The sequence below is a fragment of the Babylonia areolata genome, chromosome 6, assembly GCF_041734735.1.
Source record: "Babylonia areolata isolate BAREFJ2019XMU chromosome 6, ASM4173473v1, whole genome shotgun sequence".
Lineage (NCBI taxonomy): Eukaryota > Metazoa > Mollusca > Gastropoda > Neogastropoda > Buccinidae > Babylonia > Babylonia areolata.
Genome location: NC_134881.1, coordinates 53,738,302 through 53,765,836, shown reverse-complemented (window position 1 = coordinate 53,765,836; position 27,535 = coordinate 53,738,302). Strand labels below are relative to the sequence as shown.

The 27,535-nt window shown below is 41.7% G+C and overlaps 2 protein-coding genes across 3 annotated transcripts in view; one reads left to right on the top strand and one right to left on the bottom strand.

Moving 5' to 3' along the window:
• Positions 1 to 13,696, bottom strand: part of LOC143283450 (chromatin assembly factor 1 subunit B-like) — a 30,872-nt gene extending 17,176 nt beyond the window's left edge. The window contains exons 1-7 of one of the 2 annotated variants that reach the window (XM_076589687.1): positions 13,602 to 13,696; positions 11,786 to 11,910; positions 11,101 to 11,230; positions 8,558 to 8,666; positions 4,177 to 4,280; positions 3,739 to 3,835; positions 1,188 to 1,451 (exon numbers count right to left, since the gene is read on the bottom strand). In XM_076589687.1, the coding sequence (XP_076445802.1) occupies positions 1,188 to 1,451; positions 3,739 to 3,835; positions 4,177 to 4,280; positions 8,558 to 8,666; positions 11,101 to 11,230; positions 11,786 to 11,908 (827 nt within the window). In that variant the 5' untranslated portion in view covers positions 11,909 to 11,910; positions 13,602 to 13,696. Of the gene's footprint in view, positions 1 to 1,187; positions 1,452 to 3,738; positions 3,836 to 4,176; positions 4,281 to 8,557; positions 8,667 to 11,100; positions 11,231 to 11,785; positions 11,914 to 13,601 lie in introns of both variants that reach the window. The other variant, XM_076589686.1, reaches the window with a different exon arrangement.
• Positions 13,697 to 13,906: 210 nt separating this feature from the next.
• Positions 13,907 to 25,927, top strand: LOC143283150 (uncharacterized). Its single transcript, XM_076589294.1, has 5 exons — positions 13,907 to 14,013; positions 16,081 to 16,722; positions 17,851 to 17,996; positions 21,166 to 21,310; positions 23,460 to 25,927. Exons 1-5 carry the CDS (start codon positions 13,937 to 13,939, stop codon positions 23,623 to 23,625), a joined length of 1,176 nt encoding a protein of 391 aa, XP_076445409.1. The 5' UTR covers positions 13,907 to 13,936; the 3' UTR covers positions 23,626 to 25,927.
• The last annotated feature ends 1,608 nt before the right edge of the window (positions 25,928 to 27,535 follow it).

The window sequence follows — 27,535 nt, the reverse complement described above, 5'->3', positions numbered from 1 at the left end:
AACAACAAACACACACACATGCAAGCACACATGCAAGCACACACACATACACAACTTACTCTTTGAAGGAACCATGCGTGAAGACAAACATGGTACTGATTTGTTTCTCCCCACAAGATATCTTAATCCTTAAGAGGCAAACAAAATGTGACATGTCCAAACAAACACACACATGCACACACACACATGCATGCACGCTCACCTCCCCACCCCCACAACTTACTCTTTGAAGGATCCATAGATGAAGACAAACCTGGCACTGATTTCTTTCTCTCCATATCTTAATCCTCAAAAAGCAAACAAAGTGTTAGACATGTGCCAACAAAAACAAACACACACACACACACATGAAGCACACACACACATATACAGACAACTTACTCTTTGAAGGATCCACGAGTGAAGACAACCATGGCACTGATTTCTCTCCACAAGATCAAAATGTTAGACATGTACCAACAAAAAACAAACACACAGACACACACACACAACTTACTCTTTGAAGGATTCACGAGTGACGACAAACATGGCACTGATTTCTCTCCACAAGATCAAAATGTTAGACATGTACCAACAAAAAACAAACACACACACACACACACACAACTTACTCTTTGAAGGATCCACGAGTGAAGACAACCATGGCACTGATTTGTTTCTCTCCACAAGATCAAAATGTCAGACATGCACCAACAAAAAACAAACACACAGACACACACACAAAACTTACTCTTTGAAGGATTCACGAGTGAAGAAAACCATGGCACTGATTTGTTTCTCTCCACAAGATCAAAATGTTAGACATGTACTGACAAAAAACACACAGACACACACACACAACTTACTCTTTGAAGGATTCACGAGTGACGACAAACATGGCACTGATTTCTCTCCACAAGATAAAAATGTTAGACATGTACCAACAAAAACACACAGACACACACACACAACTTACTCTTTGAAGGATCCACGAGTGAAGACAACCATGGCACTGATTTCTCTCCACAAGATCAAAATGTTAGACATGTACCAACAAAAAACAAACACACAGACACACACACACACAACTTACTCTTTGAAGGATCCACGAGTGAAGACAACCATGGCACTGATTTCTCTCCACAAGATAAAAATGTCAGACATGCACCAACAAAAAACAAACACACAGACACACACACACAACTTACTCTTTGAAGGATCCACGAGTGAAGACAAACGTGGCGCTGACCTGCTTCTCTCCCGTCTCCATCAGACCTGCCGGAGTGATCAGCAGCTGCCCGTCAGGGGAGAAGGTCAGGCGACGGAAGAACGTCTGCAGGGTGTCGTCGTGGAAGATGCGTGAGGCCTTGGGCTTGGAGCCTGGGGGAGCGCTGCTGGCCGCGTGGGGCGACACTATCTTGGAGATGTTGTGGATGCAGTGCTTCGTCGACAGGTTGAAGATTCGACACGATCTACAGGCAAACACAACGCAAACTGTTTTTGTTTTTTTTTGTCTTTTTTTTTTTTAAATCACGCTTAATTCAAGTACAGCAAACAAAGGTATTTCTAAAGCTATTTCTATTTGGTGCCATTCAATTCATATTCTTATTTTTCATTCATTTTATTTGTTTGGTGCTGTTGTTTTCTATGTTGGACATGTGCTGCTGCCAAACCCCCCCAAAAAAAATCTCTGTACCAAAGCATAGACAATAAAGTTTGTGTATTCATATTTTGTTTGTATTCAAAGAAAGGACATGATTTTTTTTTTTCAATCAATTTTGAAATCAAATGAGTCCTTTGGAAAAAAAAAAAAAACCTGTAAAAGACATGAAGTAAATATGGAATGATTGAATAGGTCGTAGATAATACAAGACATGCTTGAGCTGACGATACAGATTTATCTTTGTAAAAAGGTAAGATTTATCAAAATGAACAGTAAGGTTTATCTATGTGACAAGTCTGATTTATCTATATTAAAAGTTAGATTTCTATGGGAGATAAGATTTTTCTATATGATATGTGAGATTTACTTATACGAAAAGTAAGATTTATCAATACGAAAAGTAGGTAGTTTTCCTGTATGAGCTAACGAGCAGATTTCCTGTTTACAGTGACACATGTATACTAATAAAGTAACATGGAGTCTCCCTACACTTAAGATATAAACAACCTGTAAGAATTAACACTGCAGCCTGTTTGTCACACTAACGACTATGAGCAGTTGGTTTTTTTTCTATACATCACTTATTCACTGTGAGAGCAGCCCACTCTGACAATTGTTCATGCAGTCAATCACAAAGGAATAAAGAATGAGCTTACTGTAAAACCTATTCAGAATCCACTTGAGTATGTACACTAATATAATGGTAACGGTAATGATGATAATAATGTGCATAAGCAGGTAGTAGTTTGCACAGGACAGGAATGTCAGACCCCTGCCAGAGTCTGCACTAGTGGGTCACTGTTAAGTATGTGTAATTAAAAATGAGTTTTAAAAAAATGCTTTTTGTCAGACTGAGCTCAGAATGCTTTACATCAGCAAAAACAGTTGTACAACCTACCTGTGTGAGAAAAAGCAGGGTTTATACAGGTTTTAAATCATGGAATTTTCAAACTTTTTCAAAAATCTTTGAAACATCAAAAGCAAAAAAAAAAAAAAAAAAAAAAAAAAAAAAAAAAAACCCATTGCATCAAAGACCTAGAATGACATATGATACTTTGAACGCTGGCTTACTCCACTTGCATGAATCATCGGTTATATGGATGAGAACAGTGATTTTTGTTAAGAAAAAAAAATCTTTTCAGGATCAGTTGTGGGTTTGGTTGTTTTTCTGAGTTGAAATTCATTATCTAACTCGTCAATCTAAATTTGAACAAACAATTTTGCTGCTAAGCTTGAATTAATCACAGGACAGAAATGACGTATATATATATATTTTGTTGTTGTTGTTGTTTCAGATATACAGAGACCCCCCAAAAAAAATTGACAATTACAAACCTGGTTGATTTTTTTTTTTTTTTTTTTTTTTTTAAGACTTTTAAGGACTTGAAAAAGGGATGTCATGGTTTGTTTTTTTTCCCAACTTTCATCACCTGTACAAACACTGCTAAAGGTTAACTCTCTCCATACGAACGGCGAAAGAGACGATGTTAATAGCATTTCACCCCAATTACCACCATCAAAATATCGCAAGCGGAAGGCTCTTATACTGAAGAGGTGAATGTTGACAAAGAATACCACAATTCTGACGACGGAAGCTAAAGGCTGGGTCATTGAGACACCCACTGGACATCCGAGGGGTCTGTGTCGAGGAGATGAGAGGACTGGCCATACTGAGTGAGTTAAGCTTACCTATCAGAGCAAAAGAGCAAGGTGGCAGAATGGATAAGACTTTTATCTGCCAATACAGAGGGTCTAGCTTCAAAATCTGCTCTCGCCCTTGTCCCCCAAGTTTGACTGGAAAATCAAACTGGGCACCCAGTCTTTCGGATAAGCCGATAAACAGAAGTCCCGTGTACAGCAAACACTTGGCACACTGAAAAAGAACCCATGGCAACAAAAGTGTGTTTGTCTGGCAAAAGTCTGTAAAAGAAATCCACTCTGATGAATACACAGATACATGTGCACGCACTCAAGGCCTAACAAGCGTGCTGGGTTACACTGCCGTCAGGCATCTGCCTGGCAGATGTGGTAAAGTGTATACATGTATTTGTCTGAACACAGTGATGCCTCCTTGAGAAACTGAGACTGAGACTCACCTGTCAGAGCTGAGGGTAGCAACGAATTCTCTCAGAGGGTCCCAGGCCACTCCCAGCACATAGTTCTTGTGTTCGCTGAACAAGGCCAGCTTCTGATCTGCTCACAGTTCAACCATTTCTGGGCTTCATTTTCCCAAAACCGACATCTATGAAAAACTCTGCACGTACAAAACCACATCTCTAATACCCACTCATAGTCTTTTTAAAGTGGAGCAGGTTATGGAAACGTCCACCAAGAAAGCGAGAAATTACACTGATGTGGAATCAAATCCCACACTTAATAAATATGCAATACACACTCATACAGGGATCACAAATACACACACACACACACACACTATCAGTTCACTGTGTTATCATCCATACCTCTCCCCTTCATCTCATGCTCTTTCTCTTTTTTTTTTCTATTTATACTTATTACTTATTACTACAGTCAACCTTTATGAGTATCCCAGGCAATGGCAGTGTTGTCGACCGATCCGGAGACGATATAGCGACTGTCTGGTGACCAGCTGAGGTCATACACATCCCCCAAGTGACCTCTGCACACAGCATGGATATATATAGATACAACAATTACAAACTGAGGTCATTCATACCCATACACTCATACATGCCCACACAACACACACACATGAACACATATATTTGAACACACGTAATAAACGAACTGAAGGAGGGAGAGAAGTGAAAGACAACACATGCCAAAGAAACGCATAGTACTCTGCAACAAGATACATGTTGACCACTAAAGAAAGCAACATTGTCCATCTCAACAAAAACACACAAATAGTCATGCACGAATGGGAAGTTTCAAAAAAAAAAAAAAAAAAAAAAAAAAAAAAACAAGAGGCAAAGCCTTCAAGACTTAAGTGTGCTTCGCACTTTATCCAGTCAAGGAATCTTGAGGAGAAAAAAAAAAGAGATTTAAAAAATTGTTGAAAAGTGCTGTGTATCAACAAAAAAAAAATTATATAAAATAAGCTTGGGAGAAAAAATTATATTAAAAAAAAAAAAAAAAAAAGGCATGCGAGCGGGATCGAACCAAACATGTTCAGTTCCAATGCACGCAGACTCATCACCAAGGCTGCGGCACATCTGACATCAGATTACATCAAATGACTAAATTTAAAACGTAAAGCAATGCTGACGTTTTCTTCTTCTTGCGATAACTAGATGTGATTGCAGTGGACATAATAACGCCGTTTAAATCATGTTTTCTGTGTGTTTTATCATATCTCGATTATTCTTTTATTTCGACAGTAAAGAAGACGTTGCCATCTCCTTCAAGCATATCACAACACATGGTGTCATGTTGTCTTTGAACACAACCCACCTTCTAGTCGGCTAAACTAGGTGGAAAGCAGTTTTTAGAATTTTCGGATTTCGGAGCACATCTCAATGAAATAAACCGTTAATGATTCAGAAATACGCCTTAACTCGAGAGACTTACAACCTGCTATTGGTATAACTGTGAAGATTTTTTTTTAATACTATGTTTAAGCCAATTTTTGGTACTGGCAAACAAAGTATTTCCAGAGAAAATGGCAATGTTAAAGTTTACCACAGACACACACACACAGACAACTGAACACTAGGTTAAAACATACTCATTTTGTTTACACAAGTGAGTCAAAAAAGAAAAAAAGAAAAACTAAATAACAGAAGAAAGACCCCCAAAAAACAACCACTGACGTGATTCAACATCAGTTGTGTAGTGACTGGACATTCAGTCTTTTTCTCTGTACCATCTCCAAGGCACAGCTCTCACATCGCTCATTTCAACACGTCAAAGCATTGCCACACCATGACATGTGTCCAGTTCTTGTTCTGATTCTAAGTAGCAACAACATATCATCAATGAGTCCCTCACTCTCAAAAACAATGCCTTCGTCAATGAGTCGGACGGGTCTCTTTTAAGCGGAGACAAATGTCTTCTTCTTCTTCTGCGTTCATGGGCTGCAACTCCCACATTCACTCGCATGTACACAAGTGGGCTTTTACGTGTATGACCGTTTTTACCCCGCCATGTAGGCAGTCATACTCCACTTTCGGGGGCGTGCATGCTGGGTATGTTCTTGCTTCCATAACCCACCGAACGCTGACATGGATTACAGGGTCTTTAACGTGCGTATTTGATCTTCTGCATGCGTTTACACACGAAGGGGGTTCAGGCACTAGCAGGTCTGCACATATGTTGACCTGGGAGATCGTAAAAATCTCCACCCTTTACCCACCTGGCGCCGTCACCGTGATTCGAACCCAGGTCCCTCAGATTGAAAGTCCAACGCTTTAACCACTCGGCTATTGCGCCCGTCAAATTTCCATGTCAAGCCTGGTGACTTCAACTGCAGGCAAAGCATTAGAATCAGGGACAGGGTATTATTTTCAGGAACATCTCAGCAAACACACAATAGTCGTCTGACATCCAGAAGCAACGCTTGTAAACATGGAACCATGCCTCCACTTTCGAAAGGTTGTCCGCATTAAAAAAGTTGGTGCTTACCAGTTACTTCTCCAGTGACGGAAATCAAGCACTTTCACAAAGTGGCTTTGGTACTGTTCGGACAGTTCCAGCTTTTCACAAAGTGGTTTGGTAATATTAGGCAGCATTTCTGTAAGTATTAACAAAGTGTCTTCGGCAATGGTCGGAAAGCCATCTAAGGGTACACTTGTACCCACTAGATACTTCAGGGAAAACATTTTAGTCAGATTTTTTTTTATTTTCCAGGATATGCAGCAAATATCCATATTTCCAGGACAGCCTGTCCATTTTATCAATTTTCCAGAACAAAATTAATACAGGCCCTCGGTAACGTTAGTCATGCCTGCACTGACAATGCACAGAGTGGTCTGAGTTTGAGACAATGCAACAGGGCAGTGCCAGTGAGTGCTTCATTGAGTTTGAGGGAGAGAGACACCCTGCAGAGCTGGTTAGAGATTCTGATTTCACACTAAAGGGGATCATACATCAATGTGGGGTTCATCTTGTACTCCCAGAGCCCACGGTACACAAAACTCTGGGTGGGTGCCAGAGTGGTTCAAGCGTTGCACTTTTAATCTGAGGCTCCCGGTTCAATCTCGGTCACGTTGCCTGGTGAGTAACGGGTGGAGATTTTTTCTGATCTCCCAGGTCAACTTATGTGCTGACCTGTTAGTGCCTGAACACCCTTCGTGTGTACATGCACGCAGAAGATCAAATACACACTTAGAGATCCTGTATTCCTTGTCAGTGTTCGGTGGGTTATGAAAACAAGAACATAACCAGCATGTACACCCCCGAAAACGGAGTACTGCTGCCTAATTGGCAGGGTAAATGAACAAAACAGTCAGACACATAAAATGTGACATGATTGCATGAGTGTGTATGTGCACATAACTGAAACCCTGATTAAATGACACAGGAAACGAATGACAAGCGCCCAAATGGCAGCTGTCAGTTGGCTCTACCTAGGTAGGCAGCCTGTTGTGCAAATGACTCCCTGTTTGGAAAAGCGCTTAGAGCTTGGTCTCTTACCAACAATAGGCGTTATTTATAAGTACTCTTATCATCATCAAAAATCTCACAGTAACGTCTGACAGTTTCGACCCACACTTGCTGTGTGTGTATAGATCTTTGTGTGCATACGCATGTTGAACGACTGCAATTCATGAAAGACGCTCAGCAACCAATACAGAGAGTGCGTGAGGGTGTGGGTTCAAATCCTGCTCTCACCCTTTCTCCCAAGTTGACTGAAAAATCAAACTGAGCCTCTAGTCATTCAGATGAAACGATAAACCGAGGTCCTGTGTGCAGCTTGCACTTGGTGCACTGAAAATGAACCTATGGCAACTAGAATGTTGTCCTTTGGCTAAATTCTGTAGAAGAAATCCACTCTGATAGTCAACTGTGAACTTCGTCGCATCAACTCTATCCATCAGTACCTTTCTGTTCAAACTACTAAAATTCTTATTTCTGCTTTTGTGCTGTCACGAATCGACTACTACAATTATCTTCTCATAGTCTGTCCACATAATATTCTTCAGAGAATTCAAGAACTTCAAAACAATGCTGCCCACCCGACTCTCAGAGTCCCACATACTGATCACATTTCACCTCACCTCCGCACTATACATTGGCTCTCCATTAAAGCGAGAATTAAATACAAAGTTGCGTATCTGTGCTATTCTGCTTTCCACTCTGCAGGACTTACATATCTTTCTGACCTCATCAGTATTTACACTCCCACAAGAAATCTCCACTCTTCATCTGAAACTTTTGAAACTTCCTTGTGTCAATACAAGAACCTATGGTGAACGTTCTTTCTTCTTTGCTGCTCCTCACATCTGGAACAACCTTCCTTATCATATCCATGTATCTGATTCTATTTCTGCTTTTCGCTCATCACTAAAAACTAATCTTTTTAAAACCTATCTACAAGCACTCTCAGCTTCCTTGTTCTCCAACACCACTCATGTCAGCTCACTTTGGATGAAGAGTGGGACAGAGAGAGTGTGTGTGTGTGGGGAGGGGGGGGAAGGGGTTTTGAAAAAGAGTGGTCATGAATGATTTACGTAACTTGTAATAGTTTTCTTTCATGTAAAGCGCCCTGAGCTCTTAGAGAGAAAGGGCGATATACAAATGTACATTATTATTAGTATCATTATTCTTGATAGGTACACAAATATATAAGCATGCACTCAAGGTTTGACTAAGCGCGTTGGGATATGCTGCTGATCAGGCATCTGCCTAGTAGGTGTGGTGCAGCATATATGGAATTGTCTCAACGCAGTGACTCCTCCATGAGAAACGGAAAGTGAAATACATGTCAGCAATTACCTGAGGGACTTGTGGACCACCCATGTCTCCTTGTTCTCTTCATCATCATCGTTGAAAATATTGACTGCTGGAGTGACTTCGTTCAGCTTCCACAGCAAAACAACGGTGTCTGCGACAGAACAAACCCACCCATAACTGACAGATCTGGAGAAGAGGGCAGACCACATGATACTTACGTAAGGATGTATACATGTGTCTGCAGCAGAACAAACCCACCCATAACTGACAGATCTGGAGAAGAGGGCAGACCACATGATACTTACGTAAGGATGTATACATGTGTCTGCAGCAGAACAAACCCACCCATAACTGACAGATCTGGAGAAGAGGGCAGACCACATGATACTTACGTAAGGATGTATACATGTGTCTGCAGCAGAACAAACCCACCCATAACTGACAGATCTGGAGAAGAGGACAGAACACATGATACTTACGTAAGGATGTATACATGTGTCTGCAGCAGAACAAACCCACCCATAACTGACAGATCTGGAGAAGAGGACAGAACACATGATACTTACGTAAGGATGTATACATGTGTCTGCAGCAGAACAAACACACCCATAACTAACAGATCTGGAGAAGAGGACAGAATGCAGAATACTTACATAAATATGTTTACATGGAGGGCAAGAAATTTCCAGATAATTCTTAGTTCTTCTGGGGGACAAGTAGATGAAAAAAAAACAACCCAAAACCCACTGCTTGTCCCTCAAAATTTCTGCTTGCCCTTTCTTAAGTACAAAGCTGGTTAAAGAAAGTAACAACAGATACCAGTACAGCAACGACAAATCAGCAGACATGACTCATTAGATGAGCAGTATATATTACAGGAAAAGAAGATACAATTGTTCAGCTGCTCACAGTAAGAGGAAACAAACAGTCCCCAAAGGCCCCACAGAGATTTCTAAATCAGATCTATGGTTTTGATGATGCCAACACATTTTCTTCACAGAAAACCCTTTGTCTCAGTAAAGAGGGGCAGAGGGAGGGAAGTGTGACAGGTCTGCACTGAATCTGACAGCTGTCTGACCCTCCCACTGACATGGTAAAAAACTGGGCGCCTAACAAACAACTGGCACCAAGGCCATGCTGCTGAAGACCCAGCCATGTAGGCAGCCATACTCCGTTTTCGGGGGTGTGCATGCTGGGTATGTTCTTGTTTCCATAACCCACCGAACGCTGACATGGATTACAGGATCTTTAACGTGCGTATTTGATCTTCTGCTTGCATACACACACGAAGGGGGTTCAGGCACTAGCAGGTCTGCACATATGTTGACCTGGGAGATCGGAAAAATCTCCACCCTTTACCCACCAGGCGCCGTCACCGTGATTCGAAGCCGGGACCCTCAGATTGACAGTCCAATGCTTTAACCACTCGGCTATTGCGCCCGTCAGTGAACTATCACCTGGCCACTGTTCAGAACCTGTGGCATCCACTCCCGCCAAAGGACTACCCTGGCCGCTGACCGCAAAGCCTGGCGCCACACCACCCACCAAGCCAGCACCTTTAGGGCAAAACGTCAAGACAGTCTGCGGGGAAGAGGACCTGGTGAAAAAACAGGGGACAAATAGAACCCACTACAGACCAGAATTTCACCTGCAGCTGCAGTGGAAGGGAGCCAGACTCAACAGCCATCAGCGTGCTTCTGCTCATCAAGGACTTAACTGATATGACCTTCACATATACATATATATATGTCTTCGATAATTGATAATGTGATATGACAGTCACACATATATATATATATATATATATATCTTTGATCTCAAAGTCATTGCCAACAATATGTACAGTCAGGGTACATATAGAAAATAGATTTTGAAAAAACGATTGTTCAACTTCTCTCAACCAAGAACGAAATCACAATACACACTCATTGCAGTGTTTGCTTTTAAGTTGTACTCATAAAAATTCACAATGCTCAAGCAGACAAATTTTCCCTGACAGTCACACACTGACACTCAAACCACAAAATAACACACAAGCACAAACAAAAATTGCTCACAAAGAAGAAAAGCTTCTATTAGTTGTTATTATAACTGCTGCAATACGCTTTGCAGAACAGTAAAAAAATAAATAAATAAAAAAAAGGACGTGGAAGCATTTAATACTGATAATGAAGAAAAGAATAGAAGGAAGGGGAGAACGGGCATGGGAGAGAGAATAAAAGGGAAGATTTATTGAAGAAATTAGTTTAGTAGGATTGTCAATATCATCATATAATATTTCATGGCACTAAAAACTACCGCATCTAAAAGGAAAAGACAACATAAACTCTTTAAGTTACCACAGCTCATAATAGCAAATCCAAAAAGCTAAAACTAAAAGCACTGAGTGATAATACAACTGACAGAGACTGTGAGAAAGTAAAACTTTATATGTCTACTGCTGTTTGAAAACTCCCACACTTCAGTCCAAGGGAAGCAACCAGGTGTTAACGGATAAATCAGTACTTTGGGTACAGAAGTGTTAAAAACTAATACACACTTTGTTCATACAGCCCTTTCCTTTTTAAAATTAAGCTAAATCATACCATCTCCAGCCGTAGCCAGGTAATTTCCATCAGGGGAAAATCGACAGACGTTAACGGTGGCTGTGTGGCGGTTCAGGCTGGCCAGGAAATCAATGTCAACTTTGTCTTCATTCACACGGACCCTCCACATCTGCACATTCATCAGACATCACTGTCAGAACGCAGCCAAATGCACGTGAGGTATCAAACTATACAACACAAATGTTGAAACAATGAGAGAATCTGAAAAAAAAATTCACATGGAAACAATATAATCTGATAAAACAAAAAACAAGAGATATAATATGCACATTAGTTCATGAATTGGCATATAAGAAAATTCTAAAGGTAGCCATAACATTAGCAAATATACACTAAAAATGCCAATAAATATCATTTTAAGAAGAACAGACATGTTCAACATTTTCAGTCAAAAAGCTGAAGAAGTCTTTAAGTCAGTGACTGACATTGACAATTGCTGACCTGCATGTGGATATTAAGGATTGCATCTCTTCCAGAATACAGGTTTGGTATAAGTAGTTTCACACCCACCCCAACATGTACAATTGTAGGTTTTCTTCTGTTAAATGAAAATGTGCTAAACAAACTAAACCTCAGCTTCAAACTAAAGTCAAACCATCACTAGTACAGATCTATGATTTTTTTTTCAATAAAAAAAAAACAACAACAACAAAAGCCCACATACTCGCACAGCTTTCTCAACACTGCAAGATGCCATCCTCTGGAAATTCCCTGAACATGGCTGAAGATCAATGCTGAAAATGGGTTCCCGTCCATGCCATGAGATTTCTGGCGTTATGACTTTCATGACTGCTGCAATCAGAAAATGAAATTATCAAGTGTTGTCTCACAGCATTAACTATATTTTCCACTTCCACTGTAAACTGTACATGTGGAGAAATGTATAAGTGAAATATTCTGCAGTCTGGTGCAGTAATCATCACTGTCAACTCCAACTGTTTTTTTAAGCAGTTTGAAATGAATGTGAGTATAAGTTTAAAAACTGCACAGTACAGAGTAAAATATAAAAGCCAGCAAGCTGTCTCTGACTTGATAGGTTTTGTTTTTTTTCCTAATTAATTTTGCGAACTGTTTCATCATCAGTATAAAACATTTCTTTAAAAAAATTTTCTCCTTTGTTCCAACTGGAAGACAGATTCAAGGCAACATCCCAGGGCATCCCATAAAAAAATATACTAAAAAAAAAATCCCTGAAAATCTAAAGAGCAAAAATAGGATCCAAATGCTATAGCAGTTGCAGGTCGAGGGTATCTGTGCAAAACTAATCAAAGCAGCTGGGCATTGATCCAGGATTGATACGAAGCTCGATGCTTTGCGGAGATCCCGACAAGAATGTCATTGAACAACATCAATAATCGTTACATCCGGTAATTTTCAATGTTGGGAGTTTGTCGGTAATTAGTGGGAATTCGTTGGTAATTTTGGTGGGAGATTTGGCACATATGGAGTCAGGAAGCAGTGTTAAGGGTGACTAATCTGCGGATCAAGAGTCTGATTCCTGGTTGCACTTTTCTGTAAGGACCAGTTCTTTCAGCCATTAGTGAAAAAGTTCATGTCAGACAGCAGTAAAAGCAACTTCAATAAATGAGAATCACGAAACGCCTGCATCATATTTTGTGAAATGTCGGAAATGAAGTATGCATAGACTTTCATTGAACGTTACATCTGTTAACAATTTGGGACCGATGTCGTGCTAGCTGGCCCAGAAACCTCTACCTCATGAATCCACAAAACACGCAAACCCCCCTTATAGTCTACAGAATCTTCAAAATGATGAAGGCGGTAGTCAAGGGAAAGAAGAAGAAGAAGCTGCTCGCTGCACTGAGTTTCAGTTTCAGTTTCAGTAGCTCAAGGAGGCGCCACTGCGTTCGGACAAATCCATATACGCTACACCACATCTGCCAAGCAGATGCCTGACCAGCAGCGTAACCCAACGCGCTTACACTGATCGAGGATCGATGCCCAGCGCCGGCCAAAATTAATTTGTTATTCCTCAGTTCACATACACTGTAAGTATAATCCTGGTGTTCTTTGTTCGGATGCAAAACACTGCTCTCTAATCATCTAGATTTTCTTTCAAAATTAGTTTTTCACCATTTCACTGGTGTGTACTTGAATCAGTCAACCAAGGTCTTTGGCATGCACTCAGCACCATTCTTGTCTTCGTATGGCATGGTCAGGTCACACACAAAACCAACACAGGTGACATCACACACACACTCGATTTATCGACACATGCGCTGATGCCGAGTCGTGCCAGCCACAGTACGCAATGCGCCTGGTTAAAATGGATCCACTGAACATTGTAATTATGTTCAATGAAATGGATACAGTCCATGTCAATATTATTATGTCAGTGAATCTGCTCCAATGGAAACTGTCGTCTGCACTGTGATGTCTTGTTTCACTTTCTGTTTCCTTATGAAAAGAGAAATATACTTGCAAAAAATAATATATATAACTGTGTTAAGTTTTCATACCGTTTTGATTCAGTAAAAACGAAATGAACTTCGCACACTATCTGAAACTGTCCGTAAAACACAAAACAACACCAATTTTGGCGCGTTGACTGTTGGCAATGCAAGGGAAGTTACTCAGCAGCACTTTTCCTCCATTGCATTCTGTCAGTTTGTTTTTTGTTTTGATTTTTGTTTTGTTTTTTGTCATCTTAACCCCATTGATAAACCTCGTTTGTACTTCATTATCTGAACATTTTCAGAAGTTAAAACTCTTGGAAAAAATATTTTCGACAATTATCATTCTTCAGCACCACGCATGCGCGGTATCCAGTTACGTTGCTTCCGTAAACAAAATCATGTCGACTGCTCTACTAATTCGGGACAAAAATCCTGATGATGACTTTGTGTTGCACGGTGGACCCCCTTTATACACGTAATATTTCAATTCCTTTTTCTTGTCTCTCTGTAGTCTTATATAAATTCTCCAACTATTCATCCAGATTGTATTGATTTGTGGTTAAGAACGTGAATCCACTGAACAGGGATTTTTAAAAATATTTTTTAAATCAAGATTACGGTTGAAAAAAAAATGAATATGTGAGACTGCTTGGATGTAGCATTTGTTGAAAAATAAAGTAGTGCAAAATGAGATTTGAACATTGCACAATAATGAAAGATACTAGTAGTGGGGTGTGTATTTGTTGTAATGAAATGAAAAATTGACCGCCATTTCACCGATCAGATCAATGCTGGCAGGATCGTGTATAGACACGCCCTCCATGCACCTTTTATTTCTAAGATCCCCTTTAATGGAGAGAGGAAGGGTGGATGTGGACATCGTTGTGTTGTTTTACAAGGGAATAAGCCTCTGCAGCATTGAATCAACTGGCTACTATGTTGTTGTTTTTCTCCAATGTTTTGGAGGATCGAATTATGACAAATCAACACCAAGTGTAGGCATAAGTTTGCGTACGTGTGTGTGTGTGCGTGTGTGTGTGTGTGTGTGTGTGTGTGTGTGTGTATGTGTGTGTGTGTGTGTCACTCTGTGTGTGTGTGTGTGTGTGTGTGTGTGTGTGTGTGTGTGTGTGTGTGTGTGCTGTGTGCGCGCGCGTGTGTGTCTGTCTATGTCTGTCTGTCTGTTTGTGTGACTCTGTGTGTGTGGGGGGGGGGAGGGGGGGGGAGGGGCTGGGGACAGGTGGCGGGGATGGGGGTGGGGTGGGGTGGGGGGAGGGTATGGGTTTGTTTAAGATAAATTCATGCTACACGAAACATGTGATTTCATAAACTGATAAAGTGTATCTGTCAATGATAAATCTTCTTCTTCTTCTTCTTCTTCTTCTTCTTCTTCTGCTTTCGTGGGCTGCAACTCCCACGTACACTCGCATGTACACGAGTGAGCTTTTACGTGCATGACCGTTTTTACCCCGCCATGTAGGCAGGCATGCTCCGTTTTCGGGGGTGTGCATGCTGGGTATGTTTTTGTTTCTATAACCCACCGAACGCTGACATGGATTACAGGATCTTTAACGTGCGCATTTGATCTTCTGCATGCGTTTACACACGAAGGGGGTTCAGGCACTAGCAGGTCTGCACATATGTTGACCTGGGAGATCGGGAAAAATCTCCACCCTTTACCCACCAGGCACCGTCACCGTGATTCGAACCCGGGACCCTCAGATTGAAAGTCCAACGCTTTAACCACTCGGCTATTGCACCCGTCATTGATAAATCTAATCGATCATGTTTACTTGGCTGGCTTTCATGGAAAGGAATTATTTGCAAACATGTACCATCGAAAACATTTTAAGTTTGGTGGGTATACGCAGCTATTGTCGTTCACTCTTATCAGCTATAATCATTAATCTTATCTCAGTAAGAGCATTTGTATTTAGGAAACCTTGATGTCTGCAAAGTCTCTGCATCCAATTTGACGATTTTAGTTTCACAAATACCAGACAGATTCACATTTCTTCCGCCCATCCTTTTCGCCTCCTCCCTCTCTCTCTCTCTCTCTCTCTCTCTCTCTCTCTCTCTCTCTCTCTCTCTCTCTCTCTCTTGTACTACTCCTCCTCTTTCTTCCTCGGCCTTCTCCTTTTCCTCCTCCTTCACCCTCCCCCCCCCCCACCCCCCAACCCCCTTTCTACCACCTCCTTCTTCTTCTCCTTCTTCTATTTCTCCTACTACTGCTGCCGTCGTTCTTTCTAATCCCGTTCCCCTCCGTCGACTCCCTTGTTATGTCACTTAGTTCCAAGGGATGTAAATCCTAGCCAGTATGATGTGAGACTGTCTGAAATACGGATATGTTACCAAATGTGATGAGAGACTATGTCTGTTTAATCAATTATTTGTTTTATTTTATTTTTTGTACATATTTTTTACGTCAATTGGTCCTAAATTTGTATATCTTAAGGTAAAGCGCGGAGAGCGCCATTTGAGATGGGGGTACTGCGCTATACTGATAAGCCTGCATATTTTTTATCATCATTATTATTATCAATAGGGAAAGGACGTTTTTCTACCCCACCAACTCGGACATCACAACGACAACGAAGAAGCTGAGCCAGCACCAGTACCGGGCGGACCTGTACAGGGATGTGCTGCAGGAGGAGGAGGATCACAACCTGCGGAGCTCCCTCCGCTCCATGGCGCGCTCCCTACGCCTGGTCAGCGGCAACATCCGCAACAACCTGGAGGAGGAGAGCACGGCCAAGAGCTACCTCCGGCCCTCCTCCAGGCAAGGCACCCTCGTCTTCAAGGACGAGCTGCAAGACCGCGAGGAGGGTGCGTTGGAGACCTACTCCTCCAGAGCCCAGGACCCTAGAAGGTGGTTGACGCAGTCCGAGTGGAACACGTCCTCTGGACACCACGTGGCCTACGACGACAACGTTGCCAGGACGACGGTGTTGAACAAAGAGCCGTCCGCGACGACGAGGATGATGAGCCAGACGATGGCGGCGGCGAAGTCTCTGGACAACAACGAGCGGGAGGCGGAGAGGCTGTGGAGGACGGTCAACGTGGACATGGACATGGCGGAGGTGCCCCTGACCCGCTTCACCCGCAAGGACCTGATGGCCTCGGAGTACTTCCCCATCACCATGAGTTGCAGCGGATCCGAAAGGTCCTCGTCCGTAAGGAGGTCCCGGTGAGTCCTCAAGCCCGCTCGCTTGTCCAGAGAGAAAGGTGTCCGAATGGTTAAACGCTCTGCTGCCAATAATCATATAGCCCGTGAGGGTGTGGGTTCGAATCCCGCTCGAGCCTTTTCTCCCAAGTTTGACTGTGAAAATCAAACTGAGCTATCTAGTCATTCGGATGAGACGATAAACCGAGGTTCTGTGTGCAGCATGCACTTGGCGCACTGAAAAAGAACCCATGGCAACGAGAGTAGGATCCATTATTGTTGTTGTTGTTGTTAGTAGTAGTAGTACTACTAGTAGTAGTAGTAGTAGTAGTAGCATCATTATCATTGTTATTACATTATCATTATCATCATCATTGTTATTATTATCACCATTATTATCATTACTACCATCATCTTTGTCGTCATCATCATCATTATTGTTATTAGTAGTATTGTTGTTGATGTCGTCGACGTCGTCGTCATGATCTTCATCATTATTCTTATCATCATCATCGTCGTCATCGTCATCATCACTATTATTATCATCATCATTATTATCATTATTGTTGTCATTATTATCATTGTTGTTGTTATCATCATCATCATTATTATCATTATTGTTGTCATTATTATCATTGTTGTTATTGTTATCATCATCATCATCGTTATCATCATTGTTATCATTATTATCATTGTTGTTGTTGTTATCATCATCATCATCATCGTTATCATCATTGTTGTTGTTATCATCATCATCATCGTTATCATCATTGTTATCATTATCATCATTGTTGTTGTAGTTATCATCATCATCATCATCGTTATCATCATTGTTGTTGTTATCATCATTGTTATCATTATCATCACTGTTGTTGTTGTTATCATCATCATCATCGTTATCATCATTGTTGTTGTTGTTATCATCATTGTTATCATTATTATCATTGTTGTTGTTGTTATCATCATCATCGTCGTCATCATCATTGTTATCATTTTTGTTGTTGTTATCATCATCGTTATCATTATTATCATTGTTGTTGTTGTTATCATCATCATCATCGTCATCATCATTGTTATCATTGTTGTTGTTGTTATCGTTATCATCATCGTTATCATCATCATCATCGTTATCATCGTTGTTATCATCTTCAGACCCAGAACCCGCAGTCCCCAGAGGCTGGCCCAAAGTGCCCGCATGAGGGCGCTCTCGTCGGAGCGAACCCCGGTCACTGACAACTTCCGCAACATGAAACGTCTGGAGAAACTGTACCTGGTCACCTCGGAGGCGCCTGCCATAGGTGAGGCAAATGGGAATGACCTTCTTTGTTTGTTTGTTTGCTCGTTCACGTGCTAGTTTGTTTCTTTGTTCACCTGTTTGTCCGTTCATGGTGTAGGGGGGAAATGACAACTTCTGTTTCCGCAACACGAAAAGCGTTCGGAGATATTGTACCTGGTCATCTTTTTGAAACACCTGCCATTTGGTGAGATAACTGATAACTAAGTTGTTTGTTCAGTTGTTGTTTTGAGAAACGAGAACTTTCGCAACAAGTTCGCAACAGCACACACACACACACACACACACAAAAGACTTTGGAGAAGCTGGATATGTATGGTCACTTCTGAGGCAACATTTAGAGGCTGTCTCTGGTGGAATGTCATTTCTTTCTTTCTTTCTTTCTTCATATATATATATATATATATATATATATATATATATTCATTTATTTATTTCATGTTTTATTAATTTATTTATTCATTCTTCTGTTCGTTCATTCCTTCATTTATTTTTTCATCTAATCATCGGAGACAACTTTCACTGCGTGAAACGTCAATAGAAGCTGGGAGTGATCCCTTCTGAGGCACCTGGTTCTGGTGAGACCCTGCTCGGGGTTCCATCAGTGGAACAAAATGTCTAGATATATAGACAGTTCATTCTTGTCATTAGATAGGATCATGAATATTGCTGACCACTATTCAGATGGTCAATGTTATTTTGAGTGAGTTGTACAAACGGCACGTCTAATGTTATTTTCTATTCTTAAGTCGTAATTTGCTTCCTTTTAAAATTTTTCTTTCCTTTCTTTGTGTGTGTGTGTGTGTGTGTGTGTGTGTGTGTGTGTGTGTGTGTGTGTGTGTGTGTGTGTGTGTTGTTTGTTTTTTGTTTTGTTATGCTCGGCTCTTGACATCCCTAGTTAAAGGTCGAAAATCCCAGTAGTAAAGAACACGGTTTCCATTGACACACTTTTCGGGCTGGCCACAAAACTATGTCAGACAGCACAGACGATGATTCTGACATTACCTCTGTCAGACAGCGCAGACGATGATTCTGACAATTACCTCTGTCAGACAGCCTAGACGATGATTCTGACATTACCTCTGTCAGACAGCGCAGACGATGATTTCTCAGAACACTCAGAAGAACAGGTGGAGGAGAGAGAGTGTCATGTTGTGCAAACCCTGCGAGCCACCGTGGACCTTCTTATGCAGGTGGTGATCTTCAGTCCCGGAGGTGTGTGTGTGTGTGTGTGTTGACTGCAGGACTTTGCTGGTGGATGATCTCGCTGTGTGGCACTCCGCAATTGAGATGTGCTGCAGTTTGGTGCTTGTGTCTTTGAAATAACTACAGCGCTTCGGTTGCAGATTGTTCTGTTCGCAATTTCGTGGTGACTTTGGCGTGCGGTTGCCCGTATGGAGCATACTGAGAATAAGAAAAAGCCTTTTTATGCCTGCTATGAATTTGACAAGTCTATGTGTGCCGATTATACTAACAATAAAATATTGGTCTGTCGGCTTTTCTTGACATTCGCTTCTCTGATTTGGTCATGGAGTCTTTTTGATTTTTTTCGTCTTTGTGGGTGTTTTGAATGAAAGTATTTGATTTTGGGTGTTGTTGTCATTAACACGGCTAATTTCATATCTGTTTTTTAGTGATATTTCATTTAGTTATCCGGCCGTTTGAGACGTGTTTTTCTACAGTTATGTTTTATTGTTTTACTTGAGCAATGATGGACATACGTAAGGAACGTGTGTGCTGACAAATCGCCTGGAAGGTTTGACTGAGTTTTTAAGTGATCTTCTTAATGCCATATGTTGTCTGACAGAGATTTGATAATCGTATTAACTTAATACAAGTGTATACTTTTTCTGTGTGACTTCAGTAGTAAGTTTTACTAGTCAGAATCTGTTCACCACATTTGTGAATATATCAGTTGTTTTCGGCTTTCAACATTCACCTTCTAAACATAGTACTTGATCTTTCTTCTTCTTCTTCTGCGTTCGTGGGCTGCAACTCCCACGTTCACTCGTATGCACAAGAGTGGGCTTTTACGTGTATGACCGTTTTTACCCCGCCATGTAGGCAGCCGTACTCCGTTTTCGGGGGTGCGCATGCTGGGTATGTTCTTGCTTCCATAACCCACCGAACGCTGACATGGATTACAGGATCTTCTGCTTGCATATACACACGAAGGGGGTTCAGGCACTAGCAGGTCTGCACATTTGTTGACCTGGAAGATCGTAAAAATCTCCACCCTTTACCCACCAGGCACCATCACCGTGATTCGAACCCGGGACCCTCAGATTGACAGTCCAACGCTTTAACCACTCGGCTATTGCGCCCGTCATTTCTGGTTGTTTTTCCTGAAATCTCATTGAATTTACCACTCAGTCTTTATTTAATTTCCTTTTCCATCGTGGTGTGTGTTGTTCAGTGATGTGTTCAGTGAGTTTTGTTCTTCTTCAGCCTCAGCCATCATCTGCATGTCATCATACTGTTTGTTTGTGTGGGTATGACTTAAGATTTGTAATGCGTGTGAGTATATATGTATTAGCTTTTTTTTTTTTATGGGTGTGAGTTACTTCTGTCAGTTGAGTGTGATTTTTTTTTTTTTTTTTTTTTTTTTTGGCATAGGTGTGAGTTAGTTTTGTAATGTGTGTGTGTGTGTGTGTGTGTGAGAGGGTTATTATTTGATTTTATTTTGTAAGTATGGTTTATCTGGGTTATTTTCTGTGTCTGGGTGTGAGTTATTTCTTTGTTTTTATATGTCTGAGTTAGAGTTTTGTTTGCTTGGGTAAGAGTTAGCTGTGTGTGTGTGTGTGTGTGTGTGTGTGTGGATATGAGTTAGTCGGTTTTTGTTTGTGTGGGTATGAGCTAGGTGGTGGTGTTGTTTATTTGAAGTTGGTGGTGTGGGTATAATTTAAGTAATTGTTTGGTTTTTGCGTGTAATCGTAATTAAGGTTTGTTTTTTTCTTCTTTTTTTTGTTTTTGTTTTTTTTTGCGTTTGTCAGTATCAGGAAACGAAAGAAAAGAGGGTGTAATTGTAATTAAGATGGGGTTTTTTGTTTGTTTGTGGTTTTTTTCTTCTTCTTTTTTTCTTTTTTTTTGCATTTGTCAGTATAGTATCAGGAAACGATACAGGGATGTAATTTCTTTCTTCTTCTTCTTTCCAATCTTCATTAACTCTTCAGCCAGTGCTCCCCCTTCCATCATCTCCCCTTACCGGGAGGAGATTGCCCAGCTGAGGAGGCAGAGGCTGAGGCTGGAGGAGGAGCACCTGCAGGAACTGAACCGTCTGACCACCCTGGAGAGAGTGCGGGGACCCAAACCTAAATGGTAATGATGCTGCTGGTGGTGGTGGTGGTGGTGGTGGTGATGGGTGTGGTGGTGATGATGGTGGTGGTGGTGGTGGTGATGGTGGTGGTGATGGTGGCGGTGGTGGTGGTGGTGATGATGATGATGGTGATGGTGGTGGTGATGGGTGTGGTGTTGGTGGTGGTGGTGGTGATGGTGATGATGACGGTGGTGGTAGTGGTGGTGGGTGTGGTGGTGGTGATGATGATGGTGGTGGTGGTGGTGGTGTGGTGGTGGTGATGATGATGGTGGAGGTGGTGGTGGTGATGATGATGGTGGTGGTGGTAATAATGGTGGTGGTAATAATGGTGGTAGTGGTGGTGGTGGTGGTGGTGATGATGATGGTGGTGGTGGTGGGTGTGGTGGTGGTGGCGATGGTGGTGGTGGTGGTGGTGATGATGATGGTGGTGGTGGTGGGTGTGGTGGTGGTGATGATGGTGGTGGTGGTGGTGGTGGGTGTGGTGGTGGTGGCGATGGTGGTGGTGGTGGTGGTGATGATGATGGTGGTGGTGGTGATGATGATGGTGGTGGTGATGATAATGGTGGTGGTGGTGGTGATGATAGTGGTGATGGGTGTGGTGGTAGTGGTCGTGGTGATGATGGTGATGGTAATGTTTGGTGTGGTGGTGATGGTGGTGGTGATGGTGATGGTGGTGGTGGTGGTGGTGGCGATGGTGGTGATGGGTGTGGTGGTGGTGATAGTGGTGATGACGGTGATGGTGGTGGTGGTAAAGATGGTGATTGTGGTTATGGTGATGATGATGAAAATGATGATGATGGTGGTGGTGGTTGTGATGGTAATGATGGTGGTGAGGATGATGATGGTAATGATGATGGTGATGATGATGGTAATGATGATGGTAAAGATAATGGTGATGATGATGGTAATGATGATGGTGATGATGATGGTAATGATGATGGTGATGATGACGGTGATGATGATGGTAATGATGATGGTAATGATGATGGTGATGATGATGGTAATGATGATGGTAATGATGACGGTGATGATGACGGTGATGATGATGGTGATGATGATGGTAATGATGATGGTGATGATGATGGTGATGATGATGGTAATGATGATGGTGATGATGATGGTAATGATGATGGTGATGATGATGGTGATGATGATGGTAATGATGATGGTAATGATGATGATGATGGCAAATGTGATGTTCCTGCTGTTGCTTCCTCTGTCACTGTGTGTGTCTGTCTCTGAGTCACGTACTTTACAAGCCACCTGTTATTTTGCAGTTAGTGAAGGAAAATAAAGAAGTTTTACTTTCAATAGCCTCACTACCCCCCGTCTCCCCGCCCCGTCCCTTTCGCCTGTCTTCAGCTAGAACCCCCTTCCATCCCTTTCTCTAACAGCATGTACCTGTGTGACTGAATATCTTTGATTGTGCGTGTATGGGATGCTATGAGTCATCTCTCTCTCTCTCTCTCTCTGTGTCTCGCTGTCTGTCTGTCTGTCTCTCTGTCTCAGTCTCTCTCTATCTATCTCTGTGTGCATAAGTAGGGTTTGTATGTGTGTATGTGCATGTGGTGTTATGCGTTTGTGTGTGTGATCAGTTGTGTGTGTGTGTGTGTGTGTGTGTGTGTGTGTGTGTGTGAGTGTGTGAGCATGTGTTTCTTCTGAGTGCATGTGTTTGTGTGAGTCTGTGTGTGCGTGTGTGAGCGCATATGTGTGTAATCAGTTGATACGATATGTTTTCCTTTTCTATACTTTGCCCGGTTATAAGCTTTGGAGGAATATACAGGTTTTTGTCTCTTTAAAAGGTATGGGTCGTGGACGACCCACATGAGCTTCCGTGTGTAGTCAAAAGCGACAGCCAGCAAAGGTTAACGTGCTCTTTGTCTACAAGTTGTAAGGCCCAAACAGTAGCACTTAGAATCGTTGCTACTGCTGCTGCTGCTGATGATGATGATGATAATGATGATGGTGATTGTAGTAGTAGTGGTAGTAGTAGGAGTAGTAGCAGTAGCAGTAATATGTTGTTCTAGCAGGCTTTTATTGTTGTTGCAAGTGCTTTTTTTATGTTTGTTTGTTGTCTGTTGTTATTGTTGTTGTTGTTGTATACAGCCTGCATGCTGAAGGGCCTCAATCGACCTCTTCTCTTCCTTTAAGGTATGAACTGAAGGACTCCCAGTTCCACTTTGAGGCCGGCAAGAACAACGAACTGCTACGCACTCAGGACCGATGGAATGCCACCCTCAAATCTCGGTCCCTGGAGCTCAGCCAATCACAGCCAGACCTGTCTACTTTACACATGCGCTCTGCTTCCTTTTCATGACCATTGACTTCCGTTTCCGTTTTTTGACGCACATTTAAAAAAATTTGTTGTTGTTGTTGTTGTTTTTAAGACGGTGTTGGTTTGGTAGTTGAGATATTTTCTATTGGATCTTTCCTATTTAGCATGTACTGAAATTCTGTAGTCACGTATGAATTCATAACTACACAGTTCAATAGACTTTCATGCTAGGTATTGTATTCATTTTTTATGTTCTTGTTTCATTGTGTACGTATCTTAAAGGGGAAAAAAGGGGGGTCGTGGTGTGTATCTTAACAATGATTACCAGTATGCAAGGGAAAGGGAGTGTTGTATAGCAGGGACTAAATTTGTGTCCCATCTATACTTGTTTGCTGTTTGGTGGCCAGGAAGAGGTTTGGAAATGCTGTGTATGTGTTTTCGGAAAAAAAAAAAAAAAAGGTTTAGGAAGAGTAAAACTGTGTTGAAAAAGAATCGCTTTAGCATTTTTTTTTTTCAGCATAGCGATGAATGATTTTATATATATATAAAAAAATTATGTCCGAAACTGGATTTCTTGGTTCAAAACTGTCTCATTAATATGAAGAGATATTATGTTTTCTGTTCAGTAAATATGTGGATGATAATTATGTTTATGCTTTCCCTGACTGTGATATCACTGTATTGCCTTTGCTTATGAATATTAAAAAAAACAACTCATAATAGATTTGTTGATTTCTACTTCACCCAATATCAGGGACTGTGCATATCAACCGTAGTATTAATGTAGTCACGCTTCGGACGGCTTTGCTTGGTTAACCACGACTGAATGGTGACTATGATTTGCCATGCGTGTCAGTCATTACGCCTGTGTATGGAATCAAGTTCAATGGCAAGAGTAATCATTCAGTAATGTTTCCTGCAGTGACAAATACGGTGAAATAATGAAACACACTAATATTCTGTCTCCGCACATCATAAAGGAAATGGGTTCCTTTCAATAGTAGTTTGCCAATTTTCTCACCCCTTTGACAGAGAGATGATTTGTAACTGATCATTTTCTCACCACTTCTTCTTCTTCTGCGTTCACTCGTATGCACACGAGTGGGCTTTTACGTGTATGACCGTTTTTACCCCACCATGTAGGCAGCCATACTCCGTTTTCGGGGGGTGTGCATGCTGGGTATGTTCTTGTTTCCATAACCCACCGAACGCTGACATGGATTACAGGATCTTTAACGTGCGTATTTGATCTTCTGCTTGCATACACACAACAAGGGGGTTCAGGCACTAGCAGGTCTGCACATATGTTGACCTGGGAGATCGGAAAAATCTCCACCCTTTACCCACCAGGTGCTGTCACCGTGATTCGAACCCGGGATCCTCAGATTGACAGTCCAACGCTTTAACCACTCGGCTATTGCGCCCGTCATTTTCTCACCACATTAACACACAGTCATTGTCTACGATCACTCTGCATCACTTTGCGGTCTGAGTGTGATCTGAATAAATCTGGAGATGGTGATTTTTACTTGACAGGAAATTGCGAGAGTTGAACGTTGAAACCGCTGTGCTTGGAAACAATAATCTGAACTGTGCCTCTTCCTAACACAGTATCAGTATCAGTATAGTAGCTCAAGGAGGCGTCACTGCGTTTGGTCAAATCCATATACGCTGCACCACATCTGCCAAGCAGATGCCTGACCAGCAGCGTAACCCAACGCACTTAGGTCTTGAGGGGAAAAAAAAAAAAGAAAGAAAAAAAGAAGAAAAAAAAAAGATAAATACATAAAACTACTATTATTATTATTATTATTTTTTGCGCATAGAGTTGACTTCCTAACACACCCTTACTCTTTCACTTCGTCTCTGTGTGTGTATGTGTGTGTCTCTCTCTCTTTGTGTTACTATCTCTGTCTCTGTCTGTCCCTCTCTGTCTCTCAGTCTCTGTGTTTCTTCCACCACCACCTCTCATTCTCTCTTGTTGGCTTGTATGCACGTGCCTTTATGTTTCTGTTTCTGTTCTGACATAATCTTCTGTTCTGTTGATAATTTCAGACCCAAGTCTGGTTGTTCTGGATCATTCTTTAAACAAAGCTGTGATATGTCTCTGGAAACAGATTTCTGTTTTTTGCATGACGTATATGACGCATTACATTTTCAGTATGATATTCCACTCAAAGGCATTAGGCTTTTCATTTAGAAAAAATAATATCGGAATAGCAATGTTACAGGTCTGTGTTTATTTCGTACGCTGATTTTGTGCCTTTGTACTGTGATATATCTTTTTTTCAGTCAGTTTCGGAATGACAAGAAGAGCGTCTAGAAAATAAACTGAAAACGTATCCTCTGCGTGTTGAGATTTTACGAATTTTTGAAAGGTAACATCATATAATTACGTATGTTAGTTATATTCTATGTGCGACATAAAACAACAACAACATCACCAACACCACCACCACCAACAACAACAATACCACCACCACCACCAACAGCAATAACACCACCACCACCACCAACAATAACAACACCACCACCACCAACAATAACAACACCACCACCACCAACAATAACAACACCACCACCACCAACAATAACACCACCACCAACAATAACAACACCACCACCACCAACAATAACAACATCACTGAGTGGTTAAAGTGTTAGACTTTCAATCTGAGGGTCCTGGGTTCAAATCACGGTGACGGCGCCTGGTGGGTAAAGGGTGGAGATTTTTATTTACGATCTCCCAGGTCAACACATGTGCAGACCTGCTAGTGCAGACAATACAGTTAGCCTGCGAGGGTCTTGGCTCAAATCCCACTCTCGCCCTTTCTCCCAAGTTCGACTGAAAAACCAAACTGAGCGTCTAGTCATTCGCATGAGATGATAAACCGAGGTCCTGTGTGCTGCACGCACTTCACGCACTGATAAAAACCACCCATGGCAACCAGAGTGCTGTCCTCTGGCAAAAATTCTGTAGAAGAAATCCACTTTGATAGGTACACAAATATGAAATGCATACACTCAAAGCGTGTTGGGTTATGCTGTTGGTCAGGCATCTACCTAGCAAAAATTGTGTAGAAACTGAAACTGAAACGAAAACTGTACAAAGACAGAGCTGGATGTCAGGGGCTGAGTGTTCCAGTCTCAGAATTGTTTTGAGGGAAGAATGTGGTGCAAGGCGCCGTTCGTTTTGCAGAGAATCCACTCTGAGGTCAGTGGTTGGATGCCATGGGCCCTCAGGGAGTTGCTGTGTTCGCCACACGGTCTTTAGGGTACAGAATGATCAGGACCAAAACTAATCGCAATACAAGTGGGGCTGATGACTAGGTCTACAGTTAAATAGTTGGTTGAACAGTTTCCATTTATATACTTTGGGTTGGTTCAAGAGACCAGGCATTGGCAGCTTTTGGGAAGGAGCTATTGGCAAAGCGATTAGTTTTGGTCCTGATCATTCTGTACCCTAAAGACCGTGTGGGGAAATGGTACCAACATGAATCAGAAATCATAAACACAAGTACAAAAGGATTTAGACACGTGTATGCATGGCCATGCTGGCACACATGCACACACACCGCATATTAATGCATGTGCTCATTTAGAACACTCCACACATCTAATGTAATGTGTGGTGTGTTCTAAATGAGCACATGTATTAATATGCGGTGTGTGTGCATGTGTGCCAGCATGGCCATGCATACACGTGTCTAAATCCTTTTGTACTTGTGTTTATGATTTCTGATTAATTGGTACCATTTCCCCTCCAATATTCCATGTGACCCCAGTTCACTTGGTAAGGAAGACAGTCTATTCTCCTCTATTCTGCAGTGAATACGATGCCGAATCAGCCCCACCCACCACCAACAAGATGTGAAGCATTATTTTACACCTCATGGAATCCCAGTGGTCTAAACAGTGTGAAGTATTTCCGTTGTTGTCACATTAATGACTC